The following is a 20,263-nucleotide window of genomic DNA, read 5'->3' as shown; positions in this document are numbered from 1 at the left end:
CCATACTGTTTTTATTTTTGCAGCTTTGTATTGTAGTTTGAAATTAGAAAGCATAATGCCTCCATCTTTGTTCTTCTTTCTCAAGATTGTTATGGCTCGTGGGGATCTTTTGAAGTTCCATACCAATTTTAGGAATTTTATTTTCTTATGAAAAATGCCACTGGGATTTTGATAGGGATTACATTGAATTTATAGATAGCTTTGAGTACTATGGATATTTTAACAATATTAGTTTTTCCAATCCATAATAATGAGATATTTTTCCAATTTTTTGTGTCCTCTTCAGTTTCTGTCATTTAAGTCTTAGAATCTTCAATATACAGATCTTTCACTTTCTTTGTTGTACTTATTCCCAAGCATTTGATTATTTTTGATGGTATTATAAATAGGATTGTTTTATTTATCTTTCAGATATTTCATAGGAATGCAACTGGATTTTTGTACATTGGTGTTCTATCCAGTAACTTTCCTGAAGTTATTTATTAGTTTTGCTTTTTGGAGTTTTTAGGATTTTCTTTATATAACCACATACCACATAAACAGAGACCATTTTACTTTTTTCTAACTTGGATGCTTTTTATTTCTTTTTCTCATGTAATTGCTCTGGCTAGGGTTTCTAGTGCTATATTGAAAAAAAAAATAGCAAGAATGGGCTCCCTTGTTTCTGACTTCAGAGGAAAAGCTTTCAGTTTTTTACTGTTGAATTTATTAGCTCTAGGTTTGTTATATATGACTTTTATTATGTTGAAATAGGCATTTTATACCCTCTTTTAGAGCTTTTATCATGAAAGATTGTTGAATTTTCTCTTTCTGCATCTAGAGAGAAAATCATATGATTTTTACTCTGCTGGTGTAATGCATAATGTAAATTGACTTGCATATGTTGAACCATGCTTGCATTTCAATGATTCCAACTTTTTATTGTGCTACAGAGTTTGATTTGCTAGAATTTTGTCTAGAATTTTTACATATATTTATCAGGGATATAGAACTATAGTTTTCTTTTTTTGTAGTATTCTTATCTGGTTTTGATATCACAGTCTTAATGACTTTTTAAAGTGAGTTTAGGATTGTTCCATCTACAGTTTTTTGAGAGTTTGAAAAGAGTTCATATTAATTCAAGAAGTCACTTATTTTCAACATGTTGTTCTTACTACATTCCTTTTTTTTTTTTTTTTTTTTTTAAATCATAGTCACACAGAGAGAGGGAGGCAGAAGAGACATAGGCAGAGGGAGAAGCAGGCTCCATGCACCGGGAGCCCGACGCGGGACTTGATTCCGGGTCTCCAGGATCGCACCCTGGGCCAAAGGCAGGCGCTAAACCGCTGCGCCACCCAGGGATCCCCTTTACTACATTCTTTTAAACAGAATTGCATTCCTACCTGTTTATCTTAGCCACTGTTAACATGGACACTACCTCATAGTATAAATTGGAGCTCACGTTTATAGCTATTCAAAACTTTCCCAGGGGCATAAAATGTATTCTCTGGTGTGGAATGATAACAGGAAGCTAAATGCCCACACCTCATACATTTCCTAAATAAGCCACATAGTCAGTACATATTAGTTGCCAAACTTAAGAAACATAAAGGATGAGAATATGTTTTATATAATATTTAAAAGTAACTACTTTTATCAATAAAATACTTTTGACAGGATAGTATTTTTATTTACTGATGGCATTTACTGTTTAAAAAAACACAAATTCCATATAATTACAGAAGTGAGGCTGTGGTATATATAATTCTATATACTAAGTTGTTAAGTAATCATACCTGATTAGTGACTATTATTTATATATATCTGTATACCTTGTAGACTCAAGCCTTTTATATTCTTTAAACTCACTGCTAGGGCAGCCCTTGTGGCCCAGTGGTTTAGCGCCGCCTTCAGCCCAGGGTGTGACCTTAGAGACCTGGGATCAAGTCCCACGTTGGGTTCCCTGCATGGAGCCTGCTTCTCCCTGCCTGTGTCTCTGCCTCTCTCTCTGTGTGTGTCTCTCTGAATAAATAAATAAAATCTTTAAATAAATAAATAAGCTCACTGCTATTCCATATGGATGCATAGGCTTTACCCTCCACTCTCCCAATGTGATGGCACCCCTGGTATTATGCAGTGCAGTTGCCTTTTAAAAAATCAGTCTTAACTTCTTGCTAACCTGATATTCTCTTCAAGTATGCCCTCCACAAAGGTTGTGATATAAAAGTACAGTTATAGGGGAAGACATACATAAGAATAATAAGATCTTCATTTATTAGAGTAATACATAATTTATGATTATAAATCCTATTATAGAGCTTTTTTTTAAAAATAAAATTTACTAAAATCAGATCACTGAATCACAGTTACTCTGGGATATTTCCAGGGCATTGCTGAGTAAGCTCAATGATATGATGATCCTTAATAAAATAGTTTTTACTTGGAGTCAGCACTAAACATGCAAGTATTATCAGTGGTCTTCTAAAACTTGTTATAGCTAAGATGGTGGGATGTAATTAGCTCTGGAATAAAAGAATACCCAGTTCATCAGAGCTTTTAGCAAGTTGTCAAAGCAGGAGTTTGGAATAGTAGCAGATATGTTTTTGAACAATTCTGTATGAACACATTTAGTCAAAATTTATATAGGATTCCTTTAGCTTCTTAACTAAAACAGTTGAAATTAACTCATGTAATTAGAACAGTTATTTCCTAGTTTATCTGTTTTACAAATACAGATGTTCATATATTGAGGACTACCTTTGAAGTGAGTTATTAGCAGCTACAAGGTGGAAATACAATGAAAGAAGCAGTTATGGAGTAACAGCTCCTGCTGGAGGGTCTTCTGTTTTCTTGTAGAGAGAGAGAACAGGCTTCTGGCCTGTGTGTATTTCTCAGAACTGATTGGTTTCGTTCTCAATTTTTTTACATTCAGTTGTACTGAGATAAGTCCTGCCTATTAAAACATGCTGCTTTTTCACTAAATACCAGATTGTCCCCACTAAGCCAGAATCTTAAATTACATCACCATTCAGGGAAACAATGCCTTTAAAGTTGTAATTTGTTGCTTTGATTTGGCAACAAAAGTCTGTCACAATAGTGTTTTTGTTTTATTTTTATATATTTTTTTAAAGGATTTCATTCATTCATTCATTCTTTCATTTAGAATGAGGCGCGGGCTAGGGTCAGAGAGAGCAAGAGTGAAAATCTCAAGCAGACTCTGCATGGAACACAGAGCCTGACACAGTGCTTGGTCTCATGCCAAGATCATGACCTGAGCCAAAATCAAGAGTCAGACATTCAACTGACCAAGCCACCCTGGTGCCCCTGTTTTTGTTTTAAATTGGACTTTTGAATATCATGAACCTGCTAAAAAATTTTTTTTATTCCTAACTTTTTAGTTTGCCCCCACCAGGGATTCTACTTGCGTATTATTAGAGCAGTTGTCACTTTTTCTGTAAAAAGTATTTTAGACTTTGCAGGCTTTACATTCTCTGTTACAACTACTCAATTCTGCCACATGATATAGCAGAGCTATGGATAGTATGTAAATGAATGAATTTTGCTCTGTTTTCTTAAAACTTTATTTTTTTTTTTTTGAGAGGCAGCAGTTTAGAACTGGCCCATAATCCAGTTTGCCAACCACCAGTTTTGAGAATCAAGTACTTCTCCAAAACTATTTTATGAAAAGGACAGTTTTCCAGGAGTCCTTCCAGACATTCAACTTTAGTTGGTTTTTAGGGAATTTACCCTATACATCAGTATGTGTATTAGTATGTTTTAAGTATTGGCTATTGACTTTAATGGTGGTTTATAAGAATTTAGATCTCTTTCCTCCTTCAGCCCCTGTGTCATATATGTACCCTCCTTAACTTCCATCCTTCTAAGGCACTTGGGTCAAATTTAGAGTAGATGTACATTTAGTGATTCTTTTATTTTGACTGTGAGTCATGTAGTGAGTAATTATCATTTTTCCTTTTTCTGCATAATATTTCTATTTCCTACAGTTTATTTTTTCATGCTAGTTTCCTATCTTCTTTCTAGTGTAATACCAAACTCTAGTATAATACCAAAATCTCTCAAGATGTTTAAATACACTAGGAGCACCTGGGAGGCTCAATAGGGTAAGCATTTGACTTTGACTCAGGCCATAATTTTGGGGTCCTGGATCAAGCCCCTAATCTGGCTCTGCACTCAATGGGGAGTGTCTCCCTCTCCTCTGCCCCTCCCCCTGCCCATGCTCTCTCTCAAATAAATAAAATCAAATAAATAAGGTAAGTTTAATGCACCAGGTATCTCCTGCCACCATCCTGAAAATGCCTTTGGCCTGCATCTCCCATCTGTTATATCCCATACATACCTCTTTCTTTGTATCCTTCTCCATTTTAGTGGAGCTTAGTACCTTCTAGGGAGAAAAGTTCAAGAGATGTAACCTCTTTTAAACCTTGCGTGCTGGGAAGTAGTTTTATTCTTATCTAATTTCGGTATCATTTGCCTACAAAATTTTTATTCTATGGTCTTTGACCTCCAATTTTGATTCCTGATTTGTATGGGGGGGGGGGGCAGGGGGGTGTAATGTGTTTTTTTTTTCCTCTGGAAACCTGTAGACTCCAGGATTCTGATATGACTCTCAAAATCATGCCCCTCATCAAGGGGTTCTGTCTTACAGCTTTTAATATACAACCTATAAAACTAAATCAAGCATATTCTATATGTTTAGCAACTCATCTTGTTGCCAAGTGACTCAGGATACCAGCAATAGGTTTTCTTCCCAGATACTCTCATACATCTCCACTGGCAGATAAAATGGGTAAGAAGTCCTATCTATATTGGACTTCAGGAAATCCAGCAAGGTGTTGAAGCAAAGGATTATTTTAACACTGTACTTAGTGAATAGTTTCCAAATGGACTACCATTTCTTAGACAAGGTTGAACAGAGGCGATATCTAAGAGTCTGTGAGAATCAAAGTTTTTTACCCTAAGGCTGCTCTAGCAAAGTACCACAGACTAGGTGCTTAAAACAACAGAAATTTATTCTGTCATGTTTCAGGAGGCTAGAAATCTGAAATTAAGGTGGCAGTAGGGCTAAGATCCTCAAAAGTTTCTAGGGAAGAACCCTTCCTTGCTTCTTCCAACTTGTGCCTCTGGCCTTCCTTGTACTATGACAGGATAACTGCAGTCTCTGCCTCTGCCTTCTTCTGTGTCTTTCTGTGCCTCTATCCAAATGTCCCCCTTATGAGGACATCAGTCATACTAAATTGAAGGCCACCCTAATCCAGCATAATCACCTTTTAATTATATCTGCAAAGACTCTGTGTTTCCAAATAAGTTCACATTCTGAGTTTGTAGTTGGACATAAATTTTAGGGGGATATTCAACCCAATATACAAGATAAGTAGATGACAGATACAATTTAAATAAATTATTTTCTGAGTAATATTGCTTAGATAAGTCCTCCAAACACAGTAGACTTCAGACAGCCATCATCTTGTGTTTACTAATGTACTCATATATTTGTATTACTAAGAGGGAAAAAAAGCTTTATAGTGGGCTATTAACAATGAAGAGAAAATTAAAGACTTTGAGGCTGACAGCTCTAATTTGACGCACTAGTGAAACGTATTCATTTACCCTATGGGATGTTTATTGAATGCAAACTGTTAGCAGTTACTGTTCTAAGCACTAGGTCTATAGCAATGAGAAAAACAGAGCCGCTGCCTCAGAGATGTGAAAATATCAACCCTGGCATGCAATGTTAAGTAATATGAAGTAGATAGTTATGGGAAGTGTTGCTCAGATAACGTTAGAGCAGATAGGTGAATAATAAGAGATAATCAGCCATGTATATATTTAGGAGTTTAGTATTCCAGGTAAAGAAGAGCTTGCAATGGAATAGCCTAAGCTGAATCAGAAGGCAGTAAAGTTTAAAGAAGAACAAATAGGGGCATATTGTGATCTAGCTACCTTTTTAAAAGCTCACTGTGACACTCTGTGGAAAATCAGGAGTCAGGGAGCAAGTGATCAGGTTTGAGCATATCACATTGGTACAGCAGTTAAGTGTTAGTGAATTGATCAGAAGTATGAAGAGTAGAAATGATGAGAAGTGATGGGTCCTGAATATATTTTGCATTTAGAAACCACAGGATGTGCTAAAGGATTAACTGTGAGCTATGAAGGAAGGAGAAATGTGATAGAAGAATTCTTTAAGTTTTAGCCCTAACCAACCAGCAAAAGTATAATTACATATAATAGGTAATTATATATAATAAGGAAAGATTGAAGAAGTAGGTGTGAGAAGGCTATCAATTCTTGGGGGTCCTGGTGGGTGATTCAGTAGGTTAAGCATCCAACTCTTGATCTCAGTTCAGGTCTTGATCTCTGGGTCATGAGTTCAAGCCTCATGGGTGTGGAGCCTACTTTAAAAAAAAAAGAAAAAAGAATTTTCTCTTCATATGTCAGGTAGGAGGTTCATAGATGAGTCTCAAGCTCAAGTTAGAATAGCAGTTAGAAATTTGGAAGTTGTCAGCCCACAGACGATATTTAAAGAATTATCCCCAATCATGAATTTTCTAACTTTATTATGTTAAATATATAATCAGTTCCAATTCAGTCATTGTCAGATATTTATGAAGTGTTGGCTCTTAGCCAAGCAGTGGTAGAAGGTTATGAGAATATAGTAGAGAGGCTAGACATTCAAACTACAAATATTTAGCATCATATAATTTTTACATCTGTGTTAACTGGAATATCAAATATAAACAATAGTTATAAATTATATCACCGAGCTTATCACTAATATGTTATTTGATTCTTTCATATTAATTTAGTCTTTTTAATTAGGTCTCTTACCCTCTTTGAAAGTAGAAGCTATATTGCATATTTTTAATATCACACAGAATGCCTACCAGAGTTCTGGAAATATATTAAGTTCTCAAAGAATATTTGTTAGTTGACTACATATTAATTTTATTTGTTGTGGGGGCAGTTGTATTTTGTCATCATGAGTTTTATATTTTTTATCAAATTATACAAGTGACTTCTCTAATGAGAATACTAACAAATTCCTGTTTCCTCTCATTTTAAAAAATTATGATACATTTTCTTTTATGCACTTCTTAAGAGTACTGTCTTGTTTTTATTCCCATGTTTGTTGTTTAAATTTGCAGCCTGATTCTACTGCAACTGAAAGAGCAGTTGCCAGACTAGCTATGCATCCTCTTCTGAAGAAAAAAATAGATGTGCTAAAAGGTATGAATCAGATGACTTTTAAGCCATGTACTTAAATGCACTCGTATATATGATTTTGAATAAATTACTTCATTTATTTCTATGGGTTTTTTGTTTTGTTTTGAGGGCCTTTTATAAACATCTTCTTCAAATATTTTTAAATGTAGGAAGGTGCCTGAAAATATGGAAGTTATCTGATGTCTAATTAAATCTGTATTTTTTCCTAAATTCTAACATATGAATACATTTATATTAATATATAACATATTCATGGTAACATTAAATACAATTGATTTGCTAAATATTGATGTAATTCATAGTATTACTTTTGATGTTGCCACTTAGTCACATAATTTTCGTTTTATGTGTGTATTATAAATTGTGTTGAAAGAATTCAGTGTTGTCCCAGATTAGATGTTTATTTTTATGTCTGAAAACACAATTTATAATGCACCACCACCATATCAACACATTATTGCTAAAGAAATTAAAGTTGGCATTTTATTTTATTTATTTGTACTTAGTGAAGGTTTTTACTATTTTTTGTAGTTCCAAGGCCTGAAAAGATGATTAATTTTAAGAGTTTTAAACTGAATACCTCTGAGCATTTCAAGTTAGGTTTTTAAGGTCATTAACATTTTTTTGTGATTTCAGACCCATTAAATATGTTTAACATAATTGCAGTTGTCCTCTTAAGTGTTTCCAAATAATGTAAGAAATACTGTACTGGGGCAGCCCCGGTGGCTCAGCAGTTTAGCACCGCCTTCAGCCCAGTGTGATCCTGGGGACCCGGGATTCTGGGGACGTCAGGCTCCCTACATGGAGCCTGCTTCTCCCTCTGCCTGTGTCTCTGCCTCTCTCTCTCTCTCTCTCTCTCTATCTCTCTCTCTCTCTCTCTCTCTCTCTCTGTGTCTCTCATGAATAAATGAATAAAATCTTTGAAAAATATATTAAAAAAAGAAATACTGTACTGAAACAGTGATGTTTTATATTACTTGTTTTAATGATAAAATAAATCATGTGCTATTTCTGTTGTAGCTGCTGTCAAAGCCTTTAAAGATGCAAGACAAAATGTTGTTGAAGTTAAATCATCAGAGAATGCTTCAGAAGAAAATCATTCCAAGGACACTTTGTGTTCAAATGATGATGCCAGTAAGTTACAGCATGAAGGAACTATTATCAGTGAACAGAAAGAAAAAGAAGCCAAAATATTGGCAAAGAAACCAGTAAATTCAAAAGAAAAAAGAACCAAGATGGAACATGGACCCAATCCTATAGACATTCCAAATACTCCATCAAAGCCTTCTGAAAGGGCTGGTATAGTTCCTTCTGATCCCCGGAAGACACCTGCTGACCCAAAAATGAAAACCTTAAGTAAAACAAAAAAAGGAAAGGAGTCCAATAGCTTACTTGGTGGAAATAGTGATGGAGAAGAATTACAAGAAGTAGAAAAAGAGTATTTTGATGATAGCACAGAAGAAAGGTTTTACAAACAGTCTTCCATGTCTGAGGATAGTGACAGTGGTGATGACTTCTTCATTGGGAAAGTCAGGCGGACGCGAAAGAAGGAAAGTAATTGCCATTTTTCAGTTAAGGAACAAACCCCCCCCAAAAAAGTATTGTTACCGGAGGAAGATAAACACGAAAGTCATCAGAGTATAAGAAATGACATAACCAAGCCAAGCGTGGAATTAAGGAAGTTTGAGTCTGTATTTTTCCATTCTTTATCTGGATCTAAAGGCTCTAGAAGGTAAGAGTATTTTTTTCTATCCTAAAATAATTATTCTTTCTTAATTATTTTTTAAAGATATGAAATATCTGCACATCCTAGCAATGACAGAAGAGAATCTCTCCCCCTACATACATGTAGTTTACAGAGTACATCCTGTGTTTAGACTTGGCCCTTTCAAACTTTATCCTCGGATAATATATGCAAATGCATATACAGTAGTGCCATATCTGTCCTGCAGCCAAATAATGTGTCTAGCTAGTTTCAGTTTATCCTTTCGAGTATCAGAGTTTTTAAACTTTGAGTTTCCTTTCAATGGAAACCTTTTGAAAATGTCTCATATCTTAGAACTTTCTGAAAAGAATGGTGGTTTTGTTTTGTTCTTGATAACCCAGGGCCATTATTGTAAATATCAGTCATTTTCTCTTACATTACTATTTCAGTAGATACAGGTATTTACTCTAACCCCCAGACTGCTTTATATGTGGAAATGTTGGCCTCTCTCCCTGCTGTCAACCACCACTTTGCATAGCTCTTCTGTTATCAATAAGTTGCATTTCATTTGTAATTCTGTCAGGGCATATCTTCACGTTTTTGGATAAATATCATGGTTAGCTAATTTTCTCAGTAACAGCTACCTTCCTCAGAAGACTCTATTTATGCATAAGTCAGGAATAATTTTTAATAGAATAGAAACATGAAAAACACATGATGTTACCATTTTCCAAAGAAGTAAGAGTATGGAAAAGACACAAACTGTATTTGAAACCTTGGAACCAATTAAAATATTATTTATATCTCCCAAACCTGCCTCCAAAGACGCCGTTTTTTTCCTCACTTGAGAATAGCACACTGCTATGCTGTCCATCTCCCACAAAAATAATTTTTGTAATATGTGACTCATTCCCTCTATAAGAAGACTTTTGAAATTCTTTATTTGCATAGTCCTCAAGAGTAGACACAGGTGACCAAGATGGGATATTTTATGTCCAGAAGTCTGTGTAAATGATGGTGAGAGGGAAACTCCCATGTTTATGTAGTAATATTGGGGTCTAACAAACTTTGATATAGTTAAAACCTGGGGTTTTCTCATTTTTTTTTATTGATTGCTGGTACAATGAGGGAGTAGTACAGTAGTCTTTCAAGTGAGTTTTTTATGCCTAGTTTATTTAGGTCATTTATCTTTTTTGAGTTCTAATGGTCTTTTTCTTCTTTTAGAAATTCCAGAGAACAGGCTCCAAAAAGCAAAACCCCAGGTATGTATGAATGGCTGCCTGACCATGATATGAAATTGACTAATGCTTTGCCAGAGTAGAAGGATGAAAAGTTCCAGTTGCTTAATAGCCTGAATAAATTACGTACCTACAGGAAGGGGAACAAGAATATCTTTTAATTACCAGTATAATTTTTTCAATTTTAATTGTTTTTACCTATCTGCTACCAGTTTGAAAGATATATAAATGAAACTTGTCAGGAAATATTGGGTCTATTTGATTTATCTTGAACATTCTTTAAATTGTCATGTAAGTTATATCTTAGCATCATGCCATTAAACGTTCAGTAATAAGTATGTTACTAGGTTCAGAGTAAAATCAGAGTATTTTCACATTAATTTATAGCAAGTCAAGTTACATGTATTTGTTTAGGCTGACTCCTGTACATAATTCTAAACTCTCACTGGCTTAAAATAATAAAAATCTATTTTCACTCACATCACAGTCCACTTTGAATTGGCAGAGGGGCTGTGTTATATATAGTAATTCAAGAGTCAGACTCCTTTCATCTTTTCACTCCTTCCGCCTGCAGTTTTCCAGGTATTCCTCCAGAAGGGAAGAGTACATGGAGAAATTTTGCAGGACATTTTCATGCACCAGGTCTGAAAGTGGCAAGAATCCGTTCTCACATTTCATTAGCCAGAATTCAATTATATGACACTATCTAACCACAAGGGAGCTAAGAAATGCGATCTAATTGTGTGATTAGGAGGAAAAAGGAAGTGGAATTTCTTAACACATAACTGTCTGCTGCTGACTATCCTTACTCTCACAAGATGCTCATTTCACTGTCTCTCCCACACATAGAGCACACTTTATCCCCCTTCCCAAGGAAGCCAGCTCAGAGTCCCACCCAGTCCCTACATCCAAGCTCAAAGCCCAGCATCGTCCACCAGTGATGCATTACTTTCCATCTGGCTTCATGGAAATGACTGCTCCAAATTTGGTGACCTGGTCACTGAAAGACAGACTGCCTGTCCCCAGTTCTTACCAAATATTTAGTGGCAGATCAGGGATAAGGTAACCACAATACAAAATCCCAGTGAGTTAAGGGAAAATTGGGAGGCACATAACATGTCTGGTACCTAAACAAAAATTGTGAAGGATCTCGAGGAACTTCCTTATCCATTGTACTTGATGGTTTCTGTGTTCTGGAAAGGTCTGTGTTCCGTGGCCACATCTGAAGTGGACATCTAGTATAATTTCCTTGTGAGTTGCCCCAAGTGACTGGTAGAAATACATGATCCTGAAGACATTTCAAAATCTAACATTCAAGAGTTTTTTCAGCCCAGACATAGGATTTCTTTCACAACACAGATCCCTCAAGAAACATAGAGGCTTTCTGACCTCCTGGTTTCTAGTTAGTCCATCCATGAGCTAATCACCCCAGCAACAGTGTTCCCCTAGAGCTAAGTTGTCAAACTTGCCTTATTTATAAGTTTGAGGCAATTTTTTCCCACCCGCACCATCATTCACTGTCTGCTGTATTGAGATTTCTCATATTTGGTTGAGAAGGCTCTACTTGACTCTTAACTTTGCTATAGGGCTGAATCTCCACAGACTTTTACTGCCTAAATTCTTTGTTTCATGTCTTACCGTTTGAAGTCCAAAGGCTTTTCTAAACCCTAAGTTCCCAAATATCTGGACACTCTGTTCCCTTTAGTTTCTGCTGTGAGCTGGCCAGTTCTTTCCCTCTTCTGTAGTCTGTGGCCAAAGAGCCAGCAGTGTGCTAATTTTTTTTATTTGTTCCACCCACTTACCCTGGTGCTGCAAACTCCTTAGGCCTGTAGCCTGCTTCCCAAGTTCTCAGTGGCCACAGTTTTACCCACTTCATTAGCTTAGGAAGCATATGCACTTTTTAACCTTGGGTATCCCATTTCCTTATCAGCTACCATTGAATTACGAAGCCACTGCCAAATATGCATGCTCTTTTAATGGGTGTATCCTCCATCTGAGTACCGCTTTGGTTACAATTTGTAGTAGACTGCTGGCTATCACTAGTAACTACCAAATTGTGGTGATTCATTTCTCATTCATCACCACCTGTGTGCTGCTGGCAGCCCTTTCCTTCTTGTGCCTCCAGGACCTCTCTGTGTTCACTGGGAGCAGAGAGAGAATTAAAAGATCAAGCATGAGGTTTCTATGGTTAGGCCTTATGTTCATATGCTGTTGGCTGTGACTCAGTTACATGGCCTCATTTAACTATAATCAGGACGGGGAGTGCATCATGCATGTGCCCCTAACACGAAAAGAAATGAGATTTGGCAAACAAATGGCAGTGTGCCTCAGTGACCTCAGATTCATCAGCAGGATAACTGTAAAGTCCAGACATTGCCGTAGTTTCCCTGGGAGGAGACCCAAGCTGAAAGGGTTCCTGTTTTTTGCATAGCTTATATATTTACGCTATTCAGTTTATCAGTTTGTTTACACATATAAATTTTTTTTACATAGTTATATAAAATATATATTAGTTTAGAATACTGTCTTATTTAAATCTCATTTTTTATTAAAGTTTCATATAACATTTAAATTCTCTGTTCTTCATTATAGAGCCACTCTTAGTATTATATCAGATTTTTAGACCACATGTGATTTGTACAAGATTTGGGATGTTTTGAATTCTTTGTACAATAATATTTTAGAAATGTGAACCCAAACTGTGTGCATTTGTTTGTGTAACATTATGACATTTGCTTCTTAAGAAAATCTTTAGGAGGCTTTTGACCTAACTCGTAGAGGAGAAATTACACCTTCCTAGGAGTACTTTAAAAAAAAAATCCGTATTATATTTTTGTCTCCCTTTTTTCCCCCCTGATTCTATAAACATGCACTGATTTGTGTTTTCTGACTGCTATGTCTCCCCCACACACTATTTGTTGTTCAAACTAAAGTAGTTTAAGTATCTTATAAGAGGCTGTGAAACAACTTGCCACCCTCTTAATCTGGTGTATAATTATATGCTTTGAGAAGAACCTTGTCTTATATTTGAGCAAATTCAGTAATTTATTTTATAATTTATTTTATTTATTTTATAATAATTTTATGTTCAGTAGTAGAAGGGAATAGAATCAATTAATAGCCCTTTAAAAACATCCTTCCCATCAACATTGTTAAATCCAATATCTTAGTAAATCCATGTGAATTTTCTGGCTACATCTGCTCCATATACAGTAATCACAAACAAATGATATTCCTTTGAAAATATAAGATGCCCTTTTTGGTTTGGGGTTTGGGGGAGAGGGTTGTTTTGCTGGGGGATGGGTTTTGGCCTTCCATGTTGTCTACTTTCTTCCCTTCCTTACTGCCGATGTAACTGAGACAGCACAACATATATTAGGAGACCTACAGTAAACATCCGTGTAAGACATTAGAAAAAATAAGATTAGAAAGCACGTGTCCCAGAATTGCCTGTTCATATGTATATTTCAATTTCATACTGTTTACCATTGGACTTAGATTTTAAAACTGTGATGTATTCCATTGAAGTAAAACTAAATTCCTTCCTTAAATACTGATGTGAGAAAATGAACACTCTGTTGTATGCTGTTTAGGTATCTGGTTATTCCTCACTATTTTTGCTTTCTCCTCCTAGGTTTTCAGCAAAATGAATCTCAACTCAAGAATCTGTTTAATAGGAGCGCGCAAAGAGGATTTGAAAGTTCAAAACAGCAATCACAGCTGCCTCTTCATCCTTCATGGGAAGCAAGCAGGAGGAGAAAAGAACAGCAATCTAAAATTGCTGTGTTTCAGGGGAAAAAAATTACATTTGATGATTGATTAGTACCTCTGTTTGTAAACCAGCCCATTATTAAAGTTCTGTTTACATAAGCCTACCACACATCATGTACATACTTAAATTGATTTTTAATAATATACTCACATTATTCCCTCTGAAAGAATTTCAAGATTATAGCTATCTCAGACTTTTTCATTTGTGCTTATTCATGAAGAGTATTTTGCAGGTTTAGCTCTGTGTCTTGCCTTGAAAATAAATTTTGGGAAGATATATTTAAAATAATAATGGAAAATATGAGGAAATTGTAATTATTTAAAAGAGATCACCTTTGCTAAAACTTGTCCTTAGCAAAACTAAGATAGTAACTTTTATTATGGGTATAAAGATAATAAATTATACAAATATTTTTATTATACCTGTAATTATTTGTGATCTACTTTTTGACTGTTTTAAAATAGTTTCTAGGGCAGTTTTTGATTTCTGAATCTCAGTTTTTTAGGCAGCATATATGTTTAAATGTAGTAAACAACCAAAAACTTGTTTTATATCTCACTGCATAGAAATATTTGTTTAAATCAAGAATGTATATAATATGTAGTTGCTTGACCATGAACTTTAATGTAAACATATTTTGTGGAATCATGGATTAGAATTCATAAGGACAAACTCTAAAGGAGGTATGATTAAAGAAGCATTTCCAGATAACTAAGTGCAATGATGAAGTGACTCACTGAGGAAGAAACTACTCTCTATGGAGTACTGTTATTTCAAAGGAAAATGGGATTTTAGAAATCCTTTCAAATGTTTCACTTCTGCTTCTCTGGAAGAAATTAAAGGTTCTTGGTTAACTAAATAAAGATAACTAAATTCCTTGTTACTGTTAATAGCAGGGAAAGCTCCCTGCTTAGCAGGAATTAATAAGCTCTGGAGAGTCATTTCTATAATTTTTTTAAGCTCTATTAAGAGCTTAAGAATTTAGATAACTAAAGCAATGGAATTCAAGAGATTGTACAGAAAAAAATTATTTTCTCTGTGCTGAATGCAAAATTTGTTTTTTTCTACTTGTTTAAATTTTTATATTGACATGTCAATTATGCAAAATTGAAATTAATTTCAGTTGAAATTTTAATTATGAAAATTTTGCAAGAAAAATGAAAGAAATAGGTCTCCAAGGCTACCCAGATTTAGCCATACTGGAAGGCTGAGAGCTGTCCTCCAGACTACTAAGTCTGGCCAAGACTTCTTAGCCTACCACAAGGAGTTAGGGTCCAGCTACAGAGTTAGAAGAAAGAGCCCACACAAGACCATACTTACCTCTGACAACAATTGCAGGTTGTGGGGGGTTAATGGGAGGGGGGTTCCCCAAACATCCTCAGGTTCAAATATTTGCTAGAAAAACTCCCAGAACTTACTGAAGCCTGTTTACACACACACACACACACACACACACACACTGAAACCTACTGAAAGTTATTTTTTATTACAGGGAAAAGGCACAAATTAGAACCTGTCAAAGGAAAGGAAGAGATACATAGGACCATGTCTGTGAGGATTCTAACAAAGCTAGGTTGTCCCTAGGATGTATTACCATCCTGGCATCAATGTGCATAGAGTATTGCCCATCTAAGAAGCTCACTGAAGCTTTGGTGTGCAGATTCTTTGTTGTGGCTGCAGTACATAAGTGTCATCAGTTGATTGCCTCAGTGATTGTTCCAGATGACTGATACCACATGACCCCAAATCCCCCATCCTGGGTTACATGGTTGTCTATTTTAGTGTAGCTAGCTACTGCCCTAAACAAATGTACTTCTATAGATACTACATAGATTGCCTCCAAGAAGCTAAAGGCAAAGGCAGTTCTCTTTGGGCAAAGCCACGTTGTTTACCATACAATATCCTTCACCCTGGTTTCCCAAATAATAACATTTTACCACATTTGCTTTATCCTCAGCCCTCATCCTCTTACCCATCCTCCTCATCTTCCTCTTCCTCATCTTTTTTTCCCTTCTCTCTTTGCTGTTGTTTTTATTGTAACATTACATATGTCTTATCATGTTCAGATTTTTCTTACTTCCTTGAACATACAGAATATTAGTAGCTGTTTTAAAGCTTTTGTCTGCAGTGATTCACCATGTAGGGCAGTTTTACCCTTAGGGAACATTTGGCACTGTCTGCAGATATATTGTGTCACATCTAGTGGATATAGGCCAGGGATGCTACTAAACATTCTGCATTATATACAACAAAGAATTATCAAGCCCAAAATGTCAACAGTGCTGAGATTGAGAAAGCTTGGCCTACGGCTCATTTGGCTCCAGAGGCATTAACATTCTAAGCACCCTGCTTAATACTTTTTCTACTAGCAAAACTTTGTTATATCTGGTGAGGTGAGAACACAAACTATACCTGGCCCAGTGTAAGTTGCTTCACAAACTCCTTTCTAGTGAAGTTTTCCCTGGCCTTGGTATATTCTTCATACACATTGCCCAGTCTTATGCCATAGACTTGAGGGGATCCTTCCAAAGATCTCCAGAGTACTTCTTTCTGTTCATTTCATACTCTCTTGTATTTTGCCTCACAAATTCTAGTCACAGTAGCTTACATAAACCCTAAACTGTCTTTTCAAGAAGGCCACTGAGTTACCTGGGATTCCTTCCCCACGTAGTATAGTTTGGAAACTTCATGAATGAGCTAAAGCACTCAACTGGTTTGTTTTCACTCTCTCAGGTATCGCTATTGCCATATTTCTTTTTGCCCATTGTCTGGAAAACCTGCCTGAAAATGTTTTATTTTATCCAGTGTTCAAGTTACTTAATGTAGAATAGCAAATCTGATTCCTGTGACTACAGAAGTAGGAATCCATTATTTATTTTGATGCTCAAATTGTCCTTTATTTGGCTAATGGGAGCCTACTCAGGCTGTCTTGTGTCTTTTTGCCATCTCCCAGTGAGAAAGATGGTTCCCGTTATCCACAGTATACTCATTTCCTCAATCGAAGAATATACAGAACTTAGTTTCACGGTTGCTAACTGATACCTCTGCAAAAATACAAGTCTACTAGCCAAAATTCAATATATGTTTAGAGTTCTTTTTTGTTTGGCGTAAGGGTATATGGTCTCAAAACTAAGACCTAGGATGATGCCTGCAAAAATGATGGAGTAAAGATACACAGAAATTATTTTCCCCATAAAAAGCAGTAAGAAAACTATTATCTGAATCAACCACAGATTTATTGCAATCCAAGGAATATTTTTCAAGAAAAAAGTGGATAAATCTTGATAGGAACAGTAATCTTTGTGATATTTTAACTTCTGGTATTTGCATCTTTCACTCCTCAGATCCATGATAGTTTTGAAAACCAACAGCCCACAATTACAGTGAAAACCAGCAGCCTGGCAGCCACTGGAAGAAACAACAGGGTTGGAGCTTCTTTAACAATACATTCACTGAGAATTGTTATTTGACCAATGTGGTAGTTCCCTGGAAGACCCTACTTGAAAGTCTGTCTTGACTAAGAACTTGCTCAGTGTGAAAGACTTTTTCCTGATACACTTTTCAAAAACAATCAGAGGTAATTGTTTAACATCACATTTGTACGAGGTAGTGATTTAACAGGTGAGGAAAACAAATTTGTCAAAAAGCTTAAAAGGAAATCTGGAGAATTCAGTATCTTTAGGGACTTTGATAAGTTCTCATATATTTCTTGAAATCAAGCAAGTCATGTGCATGTATAGTGCTGTGTGTATGTTCAGGAAAGAGCTGAGAAAGCCCTAAGCTCTCACTTGTAGCTGACCTAGAGGTTTTTTTTTTTTTTTTTTTTTTTTTTTTTTTTTTTTTTTTTTTATTTATGATAGTCACAGAGAGAGAGAGAGAGAGAGGCAGAGACACAGGCAGAGGGAGAAGCAGGCTCCATGCACCGGGAGCCCGACGTGGGATTCGATCCGGGGTCTTCAGGATCGCGCCCTGGGTCAAAGGCAGGCGCCAAACCGCTGCGCCACCCAGGGATCCCTGACCTAGAGGTTTTGCTCAAGCAGGAAATGAAGGCTCAGGTGGAATTGTCAATTTCTTGACTAAGTGTTGAAGGTGTGCCCCAGCGCAGACACACACAAAATCTCTTAGCAAATTAGAGAAGTATTAATTCCAGGCATTTAAGGAAATATCTGTCTAGTTATTAGTATACCACTAAACTAATGAAGCAGAAACTTTAATGGCCACACACAACAAAGAATATAGATTTCACAAGTTCAAAACAGTCCACTAAACAACAAGAAAAGTCCTAGGGAGACGGGAATATCTGATTTTTAGATTTGTACCCTTATATTACTTAAAATGACCAGTTTTCAATAAAACACTATAAAGCATATACAGAAATAAAGTATGCCCTATATGCAGAGGGGAGAAAAGCAAACTGTACCCAAAGAGGTCTAGACTTTGGATTTATTCAACAAAGACATTAAATAAGCTATTTTGAGAATATATGCAAAGAATGAAAGGAAACCGTGTTTAAAGAACTAAAAGAACTGCCTCACCATTTAGAGAATATCAATAATGAGATAGAAATTATAAAGAAGGGACATAAATTTAGGAATAGAAAAGTACAATAACTGATATGAGAAATTCAGCATAAATTGTCAACAGCAGAGTGGAGCAGTCAGAAGAAAGATTTGGTGAAACTAAAAATAGGTCAGTTGAGATTATCCAGTCTTAGGAACAGGGAAAAGAAAACATGAATGACAACGAACAGATCTCCAGAGACTTGGAAGATACCATCAAGTGTACCAGCATAGGCATAATGAAAGTCTCATATTACCTACATTTTTACTAATAGCTGTAGACCCTAAAAGAATTAAAAACCTATACCAAAAGAAACTTGACCATGAATGTTCATAGTAGCATTATTCATAATAGCCAAAAATAACAAACAAACCATAAATCTATCAATTGGTGACTGGACAAGCAATAATGATATATACATGCAATGGAATATTATTCAGCCAAAAAAGGAATGAAGTATTGATATGTAGTATGACAAGAAAGAACTTAGAAAAGATTAGGTTAATGAAGCCAAACACAAAATATGATTTCACTTATATGAAATCTCCAGAATAGGTAAATCCATAGAGACCAATTAGTAAATCAGTGATTGCTAAGTATGAGGGAAGGGAGGAAGAGTGACTGCTAATGATATGGATGGCATTCTTTTTTGGATTGATGAATGTGTTCTGGAATTGGATGGTAATGTTGGTGAACAAACAAAAATCCACTCAATTATGTACTTTAAAAGGGTGAATATTATGGTATGTGAATTATATATCAATTTTTAGAATAATAAAAAGTGACCTTGGGTTAGTACATTTTCCCTGCCTTCCTTTCATGTAGTACTTCATTTGAAATGCACTTTAATTCACATTTCTGATATGTTATGTAAAGCATTTTTCTTCCATCCTTGGTAATTTTATTTACATTTTTTTCTTTATGTGTGTGAAATGTGAACATTATTCCATAAGGCAGAGCTGGACAAAATGATATACTTTGAGAGGCAGCAACTCCTGCTTTCAATTATTTCTTTTTTTTGTCTCATTCCCACCCATCCCCTGTAGATAATCCATCCCATTAGTCCCTGGCATATGCTTTCTGTGTTTCTGTTTGCACAGATGGATAAATGTATATATATTTATATCCCACACTTACTGCAAAAATTAACATTCTTAGATGATATTTATAAACTTTACTTTTTTTTCAAGGCACATGGATGGCTCCATTGGTTGAGCATCTGACTCTTGATTTCACCTCAGGTCATGATCTCAGGATCATGGGAATGGAGCCCTGCATCAGGCTGCACACTGAGCTTGGAGCCTGCTTAAGATTCTCTTTCCCCCTCTCATTCAGCACCTCACCCTCACTGTGTTTTCTCTCTCTGTTTCTCAAAAAAAAAAAAAGAGCAAAACAAAAACACTTTTTCATTTAAAACTATATCCCAGAAATCACTGCACAGTTGTCCATAAAGATTTTCCTCATTTAAAACAAACAACAAAAAACTTTCTAGTACCCCATTAGGTAGACCCGCCAATTTATTCAGCCATTCATCTGTGTCTATGCATACAAATTACTTTCCATATCTTACAGTTACAAAAAATATTGCAAAGAAACTATGAACAACAGTATGTGTTATCATATTATTGAAGTTATATCCTTGGGGGTAAGTTCCCAGAGTAAGAATGTTAAGCCAAAAGGTAAGTACATATGTAATTTTTGCTTGAAACATGCCAAATTTTCCACCATGAAGCTTGTGCTAAACACCAGCACCTGAGTCCTGTTTTC

At 35.7% G+C, this 20,263-nt stretch overlaps 1 protein-coding gene across 2 annotated transcripts in view; it reads left to right on the top strand.

Annotated features, from left to right (window-relative positions):
• The window catches only part of SRFBP1 (serum response factor binding protein 1), a 66,546-nt gene extending 47,252 nt beyond the window's left edge, over positions 1–19,294 (top strand). Inside the window, exons 5-9 of one of the 2 annotated variants that reach the window (XR_011995595.1) lie at positions 7,143–7,224; positions 8,242–8,953; positions 10,151–10,188; positions 13,799–17,741; positions 17,962–19,294. Coding sequence is in view for 1 of the 2 variants with exons in the window: in XM_025986444.2 (XP_025842229.1) it covers positions 7,143–7,224; positions 8,242–8,953; positions 10,151–10,188; positions 13,799–13,983 (1,017 nt within the window). In the remaining variant the exon portion in view is untranslated. Of the gene's footprint in view, positions 1–7,142; positions 7,225–8,241; positions 8,954–10,150; positions 10,189–13,798 lie in introns of both variants that reach the window. The other variant, XM_025986444.2, reaches the window with a different exon arrangement.
• The last annotated feature ends 969 nt before the right edge of the window (positions 19,295–20,263 follow it).

Source organism: Vulpes vulpes, chromosome 12, assembly GCF_048418805.1.
Source record: "Vulpes vulpes isolate BD-2025 chromosome 12, VulVul3, whole genome shotgun sequence".
NCBI classification, from domain to species: Eukaryota; Metazoa; Chordata; class Mammalia; order Carnivora; family Canidae; genus Vulpes; species Vulpes vulpes.
The sequence above is the reverse complement of the archived record's forward strand: the minus strand, read 5'-3'. Positions and strand labels throughout refer to the sequence as shown.